General features: G+C 40.0%; 1 protein-coding gene across 3 annotated transcripts in view; it reads right to left on the bottom strand.

The window, feature by feature from the left end:
* Positions 1-14,035, bottom strand: part of CLSTN2 (calsyntenin 2) — a 300,445-nt gene that overhangs the window by 178,264 nt on the left and 108,146 nt on the right. For all 3 annotated transcript variants that reach the window (XM_088060824.1, XM_088060825.1, XM_005529580.3), the window contains exon 2: positions 1-123. In XM_088060824.1, the coding sequence (XP_087916950.1) occupies positions 1-123 (123 nt within the window). The remainder of the gene's footprint in view (positions 124-14,035) is intronic.

Below are 14,035 nucleotides of genomic sequence, written 5' to 3'. Positions count from 1 at the left end.
CTGCAAAGGGAACAGGAGCATCTTTATCCAAAGCAACCAGGGGAGGGTCCAAGATCACAGTGTCGTTGTTTTCAGTTATGACTCCATGGTAGGATGTCTCAATCCAGGGTTTGTGTTTGTTCACTAGAAGAGAAAAAAACATGCCTAATTAATTTGGTTTGCGTTTCATATCCATTCAGCTCATTTTATCTGTAAAGAGAAATTATTTAACGTACTTCCAGTGTTAATGGTATTACTCAAAAGCCACTAACAAAATCCCTACAAGAAATATTCAGATACAAAAGAAAAATGGCATGCACATTGTACTGCACTGATGAGAAAACCAACACTTGCAGACATCCCTCCAATTAAAATACCAACATAAAAAGGCGATTTGGAAAACGATTTTAATGTGTTCCCAACTGTCAGCCTAATTAGGTTAAGACATTTTTAAAGGAATTGCTTTCAGGTGCAAAAGAAAGGGCATGCAGAGAAACCCAACTTGACATGACACAAAGCAGAATGGTGAGACACCAGCAGAGTGGGTGAGAACACTCAACTCTTGGTCACACTCTCACTTTGTGTTTTTGGAAAAATACCTACAATTACTTCTGTGTTCTGTACATTGCCAAGAAAACAAACTTCTACATTTTAATCACTGATAAAAGTCTGCACTTCTTTACAATTTAACCAGAGGATCTGAAGTTTTTCTGGAAAAACCTATCCTTCAAATCCAGCTGTTGAACATTTGGATATCTGGTCTTGAAGCACATAGGAAGATCACACAAAAAGATGTTTAAGGAGAGGCTACACCACATCACCAGATTGTCTTATTGCTGAACCCTCTCACCATCCATCTCCTGCTGACTGGAAAAGATGAAGACACAAAATAAGAGAAGGGGGAAATGTAAAAGGCTTAGCTTTGCTCTGCTTATAAATTGAGCTTTCTTCCCTCAGGCACAATCTGAATATTATGTCACTGGAACTCCTACATAAGGAATACAACAGTGACAGCTAAAGGAACTTCAATTTGAGGAATGTACTCCCCCAGGCAAGAGGGAGCACTGCACCAAGGAATATCTACCCCATTTGCAGTAAACTCAGATGCAAGGTAATATCTATACCTTTTATTTAGCTCTGTGTACCAGATGCTGAGGAAAATACCTGGTAAGTTAACAGAAATCACCTCAAAGGTGGAGAATTTACACTTAAAGTGATACCAAATTTTAAAAAAAAATAAAATTACAAAACCAAACAAAATCCTTAGATACAACCACAAACTCTTCCCTGCCTTGTCTTCTGTGACAGCCCAAGACATCAGTGAGATTCAAGTTTCTCCCTTTGTGAAGAAAGCAGTAAACCCACCAAGACAATGGAGAGGGCTCTGGCCACCGGTAAATGTGGGCAATTAACAAATTATTTTTTCTCTCTGGCTATTTGCGAAAAGCATACAAATATATTTATGGCAAATTGAAATTCATTTTTTTCCTTTCTTGTTTCTTTGTTTAACCATTAGGAAACTGGACTTGGGAAGACTGATCCTTCTAAAGCTGAATTAGTTTATATTCTAGCATTAATCTGGGTGCTTTGAGTTCATTTCTGTGTTGCAACAGACCTTTCAGAAGAAAGCATACTTATCTTCACAGCAGTTGGTTTTGTCCATTTTTGCAATAACTAAGCAACAGGAAGATTAAACTGGGGATGTGTCAGGGAAAGGTGAAATGGAAAACAGGGATCTCAAATCTCTTTATCTTGTAATGACTGTGCAGCCAGAGGAGAAATTGGTGAGTTTATGTAATAGATGAGGGCCAAAAGTCTTGTCAGTGTTGAAAAATGAGAAGTGATGGATGCAATTTCAGAGCTTTTTATGGCATTTGGGATTCTGGTTTGCAGGGCAGCTGAAGTATTCTGTATTTGTTATTGGAATGGGTAAATTGCCTGAAGACACAGTCCCACAGAAGTGCTCCAGTGGCACTCAGGTGTGCCTCGGGCTCGGAGGGACACAGGCTGCACTGAGCCAAAAGGCATCCCCTGATTGTGGGCAGATGCAATTGAACTGCAATGAAATACAAAACAGGAGCTCACATGAAAAAGGAACTCCTTATGAAACTCATATTTGAAGTAGCAAATGCTTTTTATTCCTCCTGCTTCTGTGAAGGGTCTGAGCTCTTAAAAAACCAATCAATCAAACAAAAAAAACTCAAAAAGAAACAAACAGAAAAAGCACCAAAACTTTCCTTTTACTGATTCCTAAAGAATACTTTTGATGGCATTTTTACTTAAGGAACCCTCAGGATACACTGAGTACAATTCTACCAGCCTCAGCTTTCTCCAGTTGGTGTCCAATGAGCAATAACAGCAGTCAAATGAGTGACAGCAAGAACATTCCTTAAATTATATTGGGGGAAGAAAATAAAAGTACATTACGAACAAATGCTAAGGTCTATCAGAAGTTTAGACCTTAGAGACTGGTATTGGGAAGAGGAAAAGAACAATAAAGCAAAAGCAAAATAAAATAAAATAAAATATCAAATTATTTGCAAACTCTTATCTTGGAGATTAATCTTGGAGATTCATACCCAAATGTAAAAACTATGGCTGTATAAACTTCATGTGTCCCATGTTGTGGAGATTTTACAAATAATGGAAAACATCCATGCTCTTTAGGAGTGCAAAGCAATTCTTTTGCATCAGATGATCCCTCTTCAAATATTTTCACATCATGAAATTTATTGATCATTTTACACTGTTCCAGATTCTGGCTTAAAAATAAGAAATCTCTAATCCTGAGATGAGCAGCTGCTGTTCTGGCTGGAGGGGTTGTTTATATTCTCCCTGCTTAAGTCTGGTAAAATATTGCTATAGAACTAACTGTAGAAACCACTCCACAGGCTTTCATAAAATAATAGATTCCAAGGGAAAAAGCTTCATATATAACGCAATCAATGAATACTTGAAGTTTTTTACTCTGAGACAAAAGGACAACTACAAAATATTAGACTGGTTCAAGTCAGTGTTTATCCACAGGTTAACACAGCTCTCAAACCTCTGATATTTTCCCATCTCTATGCAGTGTCTTCAAAAGAACAGAATTTTCAAAATTCCAAAGTGTTTTGTCTTGTCTTATTTGAGCTACTGACTTTACTTCAGGATATGTGAGTCAGATTTCAGGTTTCCAAAAACATAGTAATGCCACACTGCATTTATTTAAGCACCACAACAAAAACATTTTACCACGCTGTCTATTTCAGGCTATAAGAAACTGTATGCTTAATTAGAAAAGAAAATATGAAAATCCCATTATTGAAATCAAGTTCCATAATTTTGATTATATACAGTGCTTATTAGAATATTTTAAAGATTATCAGGTATTTTTGAATTCTTTAAAGCTTTAAATAAGATGGGACTTTTTATCTTTTAAAATGGAAAAGGCAGGAATGGCTTAAAAATATTTCAATGCTTCTCAACAATGCTTACAAATTCACAGCATTCTATAAAATAAAATGATAGGCAGAGTCCTTTTCTTTGGTTTGCATTTGCTAAAGATGATGGAAGAGATCTATACACAGATTTGTATGTGAAGTTTCTGGAACTAAAAAGGCAGAGCACTACACAGCCAGTTAAGCTCAAATGAGCAAATAAGCTGGATAATCAGCAGGTAAGAGTTATAAAAAAAAATATATTTTCCCTATTAAGGCATATTAAGTTGTAGCACACTGATGTTAACTCTAAAACTATGAAAAAAAAAAAAAAAGAAGTTTTGTCTTTCTCAGAAAAGATCTCCTCTGGAAGCATTTATTGTCCCTCCTTTCCTTGCATTTGTCTAGCTGGGTGGAATTACAAGGCTTGCATGAATTCAAACATATTTAGTTAAGACACAAAGATACCCATGCTGCGGGTTATTTGCCCTTTTTTTAACTTGCCTCCCTTCCTAAAATTTACTATTCATTCATATAAATCCATACTATAAATAATATATAGCATCTAGGATAAGGCAATTAATCTTCCTTTATTACAGCTCGAGGTCAATCCATTGAAATTTGTCTGCACCATTCCCAGGGCATTTTCCCAGTCTGTCCCACCAGAGGCTGTGATCACAAGCCTTGGGATGCAGTGAGACCAGGAAAGTGCCCTCTGTGCCCTCTGCCAATGTTCTGGGTGTGGAAGCAGCTGAGTGGAGGCCAGGAAAAGCAGCCCTGGCTGAGGTGGCTGCAGGGAGCCCTGTGCCCCAGCACTGCTGTCCTGGAAGTCACAGCCCCAAATGGAACCAGTGCACAGAAAGGTCCAGGTCACCTTCAGAGCCCCACAAGCCACACTGAGCTCAGACAGGAGTGCAGGACATGCATGGCACTTCCCAAAGGCAATCACAGCCTGGGCTTTAATTCTTCCAAGTCTCAAAGCCTGTGAGCAACGGAGCTGTGATTTGTCAGTGCAGGAACACGATAATAACGGGAGTACAATAAGGACAAAATGTATGAGGACATCATCTTATGAGCAAAGCCATCTTGTCTCTCAGCTGAGACATGCACTTGTTTGGGCCAGGGGAGAGGGGGACTGGGTGGAAAGCAGCACGTGCACAAGGGACACACGACAAGGGTATTTGCAAAATTCAGATGGTTTCTGACTCAAGACAGAAAATTTCACTGATTCAAAAATAACACATTATAAAAGAATTATAAAAGAAAAAAGTGACTATTAGAAGGTTTAACTCCTGACACCAGGGCAAGATTCAATAGTATCAGTTGATTCAACTGACAATTTCTAAAGTTCAGGCAGCTAAAACCTGAGGTAGCAAATTATAATGGTTATGAATTGCTTTATGAATGCAAATGTTTTCTTTCTTTGTCTCCTCTAAATAGCACAATGGATTTATTTTCCATTTAATTGTGTTGATAATATGTTCTCTCATCTCTAGCTTAAAGAGGTTGTCAATTCCAGAAAAACTGGCAGAAAATTTAGTTTTTCTTACCACCTCTTTCAGTTCTAAGTCTTTTGATCTGCTAACTTCAATGATCTTCAGCTCAGCCTGCTGGAATGCTGTGTAGGAGTCAAAGGCCTTCCCCTCAGAACCAACCAAACTGAAGATGCCCAGCAAGTCTTTGAGACGCGCAGGAAATCCCATTAAATGCCATTAACTCCTGCAGAATGCCAGAGACTGAACTTCCTGCCCCCTGCCCTGCTGGGGGATGCTGCACAGCCAATTCCTGAGGGATGCAGCTGCCACAGGCACCATCCCTGCAGCTGGAAAAGCCCCCAGTCCTGGACATGCTGACCTGGCTGTCACCCCTCCCTGGGGACTGTTCTCTCATGGGGACTGTTCTGTCATGGGGACTGTGCTCTCCTGGGGACTGTGCTTCCCTGGGGACTGTGCTCTCCTGGGGACTGTGCTCTCCTGGGGACTGTGCTTTCATGGGGACTGTGCTTCCCTGGGGACTGTGCTCTCCTGGGGACTGTTCTCTCATGGGGACTGTGCTCTCCTGGGGACTGTGCTCTCCTGGGGACTGTGCTCTCCTGGGGACTGTGCTCTCCTGGGGACTGTGCTTTCATGGGGACTGTTCTCTCCTGGGGACTGTGCTCTCCTGGGGACTGTGCTTTCATGGGGACTGTGCTCTCCTGGGGACTGTGCTTTCATGGGGACTGTTCTCTCCTGGGGACTGTGCTCTCCTGGGGACTGTGCTTTCATGGGGACTGTGCTTCCCTGGGGACTGTGCTCTCCTGGGGACTGTGCTTTCATGGGGACTGTGCTCTCCTGGGGACTGTGCTCTCCTGGGGACTGTGCTTTCATGGGGACTGTGCTCTCCAGGGCAAACACCACATTTCTCAGGTGTTTCAAAGGAAATGGCAACTAAAACCACAATCTGTCCACTACTGAGTTTCTATGAGCTGTTCCCTGGAGTTTTTACAGCCCTGGGCTCTGGACAAAAAAGAAACTTGAAAGAGAGTGAGGTCAGAAGATGATTTTGACTCACAAGTGTGGCATGTGCCATAGTCATTCTTTGATGAAAAACCGAGACATTTTGAAAACACATAACCTTGCACAGAAATTCACTGGAGTCCCCAGTAACTCCACTTTCTGGTAACTGAAGTATTTCAGAGATTGTGTTTTTTTACTAAGATTCCTCCAAGGTATGTCTTGAGATAGAAACCTGGATTTCCAGAATGAGTCGGGAATAGAAACCAAAGGCAGCAGCAAAATCACAGATCTTATAAAGTAGCAGCTAAGAACAAAAATGTTCAGAAGACAGGCAGATTTGGGGGCTTAGATCACTAAAGAAATGAGGATTGGAGCTTGAGAAAGAATTTAAGACTTTCTCTGGAAGGCAGAGAAAACAAGGACATGGATAAAGGTATTTTCAAGGAAAAAGAAACCAAGGAAAAAGAGGAAGTTGAAAATGTCTGTGAAGCAGGAGAAGTAAATAAACATTTGCATTTTACAGGATTAAATCCTTCTCATCATTAGGAAAAAAAACCAAAAAAACATTGAGTATCCTCTATCAGGAGGAACTGTGTTTCCTTACCTACAAAAACCCTGAAAACTTTCCAGAAACATTCAGATATAAAACACATTTATATACTTTGCCAAAGACAAATTGTAGAGAAGAAATTTATTCTGTCCCACACCCTTCATTCTCCCTGTGATGCCAATGCCTGAATTACTGGAATTCCAGTAGTTATGTTCTGGCTTTATTTTTTTGATAGACAACTTTAAACCATAATGGTTTATGTGCTTTCACATAAAATGATATGAAACTCCTGCCCCAATTAAGGCAATGGGAGTTTTGATACTAAGATCAGTTAAAGCAGAATTTACAGGATTTATGATGTGTGGTGATGTGAACTCTTTGGAGAGCATTTTAACTGAGCAATACATTATGGGTAGTGCATCTCAGCAACATCAAATTACTCAGTGGAGCTCCTGTGGATGACTTGGCTCTGCTTTGATTGTGCAAAACCTATCCTGCACCAAACCCACTGCACTACGTTTTCTGCCATAAAAAAAGCCCAGAAAAGGCCTTTCAATAATGACAGTTCCTAGCAACAAATTTTTTCTTATATTAATAAAGGAACATTTGAAAAGGAAGACAAGACTCTTTTGGTAGTAGTTAATTCTTATTACAAACTAATTTGACCAAAAGCACTGAGTACCTTGCCTAACAGACTCGACAATATCAGTAATTACTCTGCTGTTGGCTATTTCTAAAGTAAAATAACATACTCTGTACTTATTCTGACATGTTGAGATGTTTCTGCAGCTATAAATATGCTTAATTCTCTTGTAAATCTGTTTATTTGTATGGGGCTTTCTGTGAGTGGGGGAGAGAAACTTCTTAACATTGACCAAATAAAAATGAAACATTTAACAGAAACTTTGTGAATACTTTGCTCAACCCAAACCTGTGCTGTTCAGGAAAAAAACAATCTAGCTGCAAATTTTGTAGAACTCCAATTACAATACTGAGATGCAGAACTTTCAGCAGCATTTTTTACATCTGACCCTAATTTCTGAAGAGCACATTTTGAATTTACATATGCATACAGGAATTAGCCTGTACATCCTGTCTCATTGCCCTGTTTTAGGGAATGGACCAAGCAGTTGTGATCTCTGGGCCTTGAATTGCCTTTAAACTTAAAATTTATTTTAATTAACACAAAAGACATTTCAACTCCTTCATCAACATGTCCTTATAAATGTATCTCTTGATAGCTGTCATAACAAACAGACTTTAGAGAATGCAAACCTGAATTCTGAGCTCCCACAGTTTCCATGCCTCAGCATTAAGAACAGGAAGCTGCACGGGTCCCATATCTAAGGTACAAAGCTGGAATAATGGGATGTGTTCCCAGCAACCCCTGGTAACTTTAACAGGACTTACTGATTGCATCCTCAGACATGAAAATTACACTCTTAAAAAATGTTTTCATTGATATCTCAAGGGCACAAAAAACTCACAAGCAAGGTGTTTTCCTATTTATTTGTACTGAAAAAGCATTTCACTTATATTGCTTATCAATGCTGATCTTCAATTCAACATGAATTCCTCATGAACAGCTTCATTCTCATTTAAAAAGACATAAAGCTTGAGATTCCCAATATTTAACCCTTCTATCATTTCATTTATCCTCTTCAATATTTAATAACTCCACACTCACTGTATGAAGCTGTCCCTGTCTTACATACTTTATCTCTTTGTTTGGGCTGAAAGTTGTTCAGAACATGGATTTTTTTTTTCCCATTGGGAGCATTAACAGCAGGAATTTTAAATGAACCTGACTCTCATTCCTTAAATAGCCAAGAATGGAGTGAGCTCTGAAGGGTTCTGTCAGAGCTGACCAGGGCTCCCAGCACTGTTTCACTGATAGAGCACAATGCCTTGCAAATACTGCAGACATTTCACGTAATGCTGAGGAGCACACAGATCTCCAGTGAACATTTTAGTCATGACAATGTGTTTTCATAGGAAGAAAAACAAATACAAATCAGTGGTTCTGCAGAAAAGCAAGAGCAATCCCGTAACAGCACCAAAGACAGACCTCACTGAGGAGCTGCAGGATGCCCTGTTTAACTGAAGAACTAATTTTCATCTGTAAAACCTCTCTTACTGCCTGAAATAGCAAAACCCAGGGATTCCAACTGCTGCTATTTCTTCCTTTGAATGTCTCAATTATGGCATTCTCTAAAGCGAACATTGCAGCTACTACAGAACTTGAGACATTTTAACACTGCCTGAGCAGATTTTCAAAGGTTTTTCAGCACCTTATCATTCAGATTAGCATGTTTTCCTCCGTAAATAGTACTTTGAGTTGAAGTTTTTAAAGAGAATATTAAGGTACCTTGGGTTTTATGCAATTATGTCTCAAGAGTTTCAGCAATACTATGTAGCTGAACAGTATTTTGAAAAATTCCAAGTTAAAACCACTGTTACATTATGAGGCTAAAATAAATGAAAAGAAAAACCTTAAAGAATGGTAGCCTTTATAAAATTTCATGCCACACTATGTATAGCATAGAATTGAGTGCTATCACAAATTTAATCTCACTGAAATCCTAGGCTCCTACATGTAAGCCTACACATTTGGAAATCTTGGGAAATTAGATAAATCCTAATGCCATGGATTTCAAAGGAGTAAGTAGTTTCTTCTTTAAAAAAACCAGAAGTATTAATGTTCATCGTTTTATTATTTGTTTAAAATGACAGATTTCCATCCCGCAGAAGCTGAAGGATACTGCAGTATAGGACATATAGGATATATAGGACATATAGGACAGGTATTGCTGTAAATTACCTGTCCTGAACTTCATTCAGCAGATCCTGGAAGAAGCTACTCATATTTTTCTTTTATATGGCAACCACTCCTTCCAAATCAACCATGTTTGTTTTGAAATTGTGACTGCACTATAGAAGACATGGTTTATTCCCTGATGAAAACCAAGAAACTCCAATTCTTTAAGAGGGAATTACAGGAAGAGTGCAAGAAACTGGGAGAGTGATAAATTCTAGGCATGTTTGTGTGGGCAAAGGCTCATGAAGCCGAAAGGTCAAGAAAGAGATGTGAAAATGCACAGAAATCCAGAGTGGGAGCATGAGAACCCTTTAGAGTACATCTCTTCTGACTGTCTTGCACCATTTGTGCATTATGGGCAGAGCACAGGGGGACTGGATGTGTCACATCCACAGTTCCACTGCAAGCTTTTCCCAGGACTGGGACAGCTCACAGCTCACAGGGTGGCACAGCTCTGTTCCATGCCAGTCAGGGTCATCATAACCTGTCCAACAGCCATGACCAAACCCACATATAAACCATGAAGTGTAAAAATAACTACCAGCAATGCAGACAGAAGGGCACCACAGAGAAACACAACAGGAAGTCAATTTGCAAGTCTTTATTTTGTGTTCAGATGTCTCTTAAGTCAAAATGTACCTCAAAATAAATCTATTAACTGAATTTCCATCCTCACTGCAAACCCCTCAGAATATGCCTTTAAATGGCATTTGTCACATGGTCCCAGGCATACATTAAACAAGGATTATGTAAGTTTTACTACCATCAGTGCACAGGGCAGGTGTCAGGTGATGGTGTTGCCCTTCTCAGTCCCAGCAGAAAGCAGGAAGGCAGTAAATGACACACAGGCAGCACAAAGGAAACACTGGAGCATCTCCTGCTTTAGTGCTGTCTAGTGCAGTTCTACCCACACTGGGCATTCCTGACAGACTCTCTGCTGTCTCCTGAAGAACAGCAGCTTTTAGGGACAGAGCCCCACTTCTTTGCACTTTCATACAATAGCTCTTATTACTCTTATTACTTTGTGGTTCTGATGGAAGCTTCTATACACTCCAAAACAAATAATGATCTGTCTACCCCCCAAAACTCAATGGGAATGTGGGTGTTCTAGACATTGTAGGAGTCAAGACCTCTGTGTTTCAGCTCTCCAAGGCAGAGAATGCCTTAATTCCATGGGCTATGTAATCCATATGGTGAACACACCGACACGCTGCTTTTCATAACTATTCTGCATTCTTCAGGCATATTCTAGCTACACTTGAACTTTTTCTACTTTTTTTTTTCTTCTGACAGTTGTGTCTAGACCTAAGAACTGCCTGAAATAAATATGGTTTTAGGCTTAGATGATGTTTCTGATTATAAACAGCTCTGACTTTATAACACAATGCTTAATTTAATTGACTTTTATGCACCTCCTCATTATCAATGCAGTCTTTATTTTTTCCAAGGCAATCTTTTCTCTCAATATATTTTCTACAGATTTAAACCTAAAATTATCACTGATCCTATTTGAATGGTTTATTCTTCCCCCCAAACTCCCTCACCTCTTTTTTTTTGCATTTCAACCTGGAAACAGGCTCTTATTTTTCTTTCTTCCCTCAACATTCTCGAGTATCTTCTAATTGCTGAGTGTTTTGAAACATATCAGACTATTTACATAGAAATTATACTGCCAAGAGCCAAGTTTTAAAATGCAATTTAAAATGCAAGTACTCCTTCCTCATATCCACATTTATGTACTTAAATAACAAATGCTGAGTACAGGTGGAGCTTGGGGTGAAATTGTGGCACAATTTTCCTGCATTTCCAGTCAGGAGTTGCCAGAGTTTCAGTCAGAGCTGGACCATGACCTTGCACCAAATGACGAATTCCTGTCCCCACATGGCTCCAAAAACAGCATCAAGATGCTTTTTGTATTTCAGCCTCTTTAGGAATGAGAACACACTATCAAATTCCACAATGTAATTTCCAGCTCTCCTAAATCTTGACTCTGAATCTGAATCTTGACCCCAAAGAACCTCCCTGCACAAGTGTCCCTCTCATGTTAGTCTGATCATATAAACAAGTGAGGAAGGAGATATCCAAGTAGAGGAAGGTAAACCTAGAGATCACCTGAATGTGCAGCTTACCTTTTCCCCTCCCTCTGGTGTTAAACATAACTGAAACCAGCATTCTGGGGTCTGCACAGCTTTTCATCAGATGCCAAGATAAATATTATTCCAAGGTTTCTTTTAGGGTTTCTACTTCTTCAATAAAATTGCAGTTCCTGCCCACTTTTCTGCCTTCTTCGGACAATACCAAAATTTAGACTTTTAGACTTGGGGCACAGGGTACAGGGGACCCCACAGGAAACAAAGAACTGGGGAAAGGCTGATTGATCTTTCTGACCATACAAAACCACACGGTAACACCAACTCCTGTTTCTCATGAAAAACCTCATCAAGCCAACAGCTGGGTTACCCGTGGGAGGTGACGAGGCAGCAGGTTCTGTGGGATGGGACATTCACCAGCTCCTGTGGAAACCAAGGGACATCTGCACAGTGATTCCTGCTTGGCAGCTGTCCCCAACAGCAAGCACGGATATCCACCAGCTCCTCCCTTCCAGCACAGCCCTGCTGCCTTGTTCAGTGACACTGCCAGCCGTGCTGCCCATCCAGTGACATTCCCAGCCCTGCTGCCCATCCAGTGACATTCCCAGCCCTGCTGCCCATCCAGTGACATCCCCAGCCCTGCTGCCCATCCAGTGACACTGCCAGCCGTGCTGCCCATCCAGTGACATTCCCAGCCCTGCTGCCCATCCAGTGACATCCCCAGCCCTGCCGTGTCCCAGGTGACATCCCTAGCCTGGGAATGGGGCCCTGAGCCCAGCAAGGCTCATATGAGGAATGGGCAGCACCAAGGGAAATGAAGGACAATCAGATGATGCTGGAGAGCTGCTGGTCTGCCTTGTGGTGTAGAACATTCTGTGGTGCTCCAGGCCAGCATTCCCACAGGAGTGAAAGAACCACTGGGCAGCCAGACAGGAGCTCCTGCCCTCAGACAGCACAATCCCAAGGAACGCTCACTGCCTAGGAGGTGACAACTTAGCCACATTTCTTCTCCAAAAATGACAATACTCATTTGGAGAAAACATCTGATTTTAAGAAATATGGGAACACTATATGCAATCAATACTTTTTCCTCCAAAACAGGTACTGTATAATACTGGAATAATTAATTGCTCACAAGAGCTTGATATGAGTACTTGCATAAGATACATTCTTTGTCTATAAATTAATTAATTTTTGTCTAATCTCAAAACCAGCTTAACTTCCATTCATTCCTTATTAGTATTCCCTGATAATTAAACAGATCATTTCCTAATTACTGCTGTCTGCTGTAAAAAGTTTCCAGAGTTCTGGTCAGTGCAGAAAAACTTGTTTGTCAAACAAAAGACAGACTAATGGAAGAAAACTGAAGTTGCATCTTCTACCCATTTGGGATTTTTTTTGATTAATTGGTTAAGTCTCATGACTAAATATGAAACACTATTGCCCCTCATCAGTTGGTCCCTAATTACAAACCACCTCTATGAATTGCTAATATGAATGATTTTGACCCATGACATCTCAGCTTTTGTCCTACAGTACTGCAGATGGGACACACTTTATTGCAAATTTCATTTTACCCTTTTTATTGTGAAAGGTATGGAACACTGAACAGTAATTATATATTTTACAGTTCATTCATTTCAAACTGATCATTTCATATTCATTATTCCAGTGACAGACATGTCATCTCAGTTTTGCCCCTCATCATGCACATATTGTCTGCATTTTAGCAAGCAACAGAATTTTGAAAGGAGATTGCAACCAAGTTTCCATTTTAAAAAACTCCACCAAAATTCAAAAATGTTCTGCTAGCTCATTACATTAACTTTAGGGGCTGCTGTCAAAGAAACAGCTGACAAAAGTCATGCTTCTGATATTTTTTACAACTTGGTTTAAAAAACTAGGTTTGGGCATAAAAATATACAACTATATAAATAATTCCTATGAAATATGAAGAAAAGGTTAAAGCTCCTGGACATATTTTCAATAAATTAACTTTGTATTTCCTAGTACTTCAGATTTCAGAAAAAAATCATTAATTTTTTGTATTGCAAAAAGTCACCCTGGTGATAGCCAGGGATTACTTGAAAATGTAACATAAGGATCTTTTTTTCTGTGCTTCCTAAAGCAACTACTCCACCGATTTCTATGTTCCAATCTATGTAAGAGCTCTCTGGATACTCTGTTTTTGCAGCTCCTTCCATCAGAAATAATTGCTGATAATCAGAATCTCTTCATCCATTGATTGCAATGGATACATTCAATGGTATATTCAAAGGACGCCTGGCCCTCACAAAACTCGGGTTGCTAATAGAAAATTGTTCTGCTCTTCTTTTTAATGTCCCCAAGAAGAGGTTCTGCCTCCAAAACAAGAGGTTATGCTGTAAGAAATATGGCATGTTAAATAGAAAATACATGGAAGGAATGAGTACAGGTGGAGAGCAAGCACACATAAAACACCAAACCAGATACACCTCAATGCAAGCCAAGAGAGGATAAAATGAAGCTTTGTGATAACCTCAGCTGAACCACATCAATGACTAAGCACTTCCTTTGGGTGACACCAAAAGGGACCAAAACAAGACAATCTGTTCAGTCCCCAGCCTGGTGAGAACCTTCTGTATCAGTCTGTACAGCCCAGGCAGGGTGTGGCAGATCCCAAACAGGGGGGGCACACCATATCT

Source organism: Pseudopodoces humilis, chromosome 11, assembly GCF_049639895.1.
Source record: "Pseudopodoces humilis isolate 2021_Gansu_Grassland_sample_001 chromosome 11, ASM4963989v1, whole genome shotgun sequence".
NCBI lineage: Eukaryota > Metazoa > Chordata > Aves > Passeriformes > Paridae > Pseudopodoces > Pseudopodoces humilis.
This window is presented reverse-complemented; position numbering and strand designations above follow the sequence as displayed.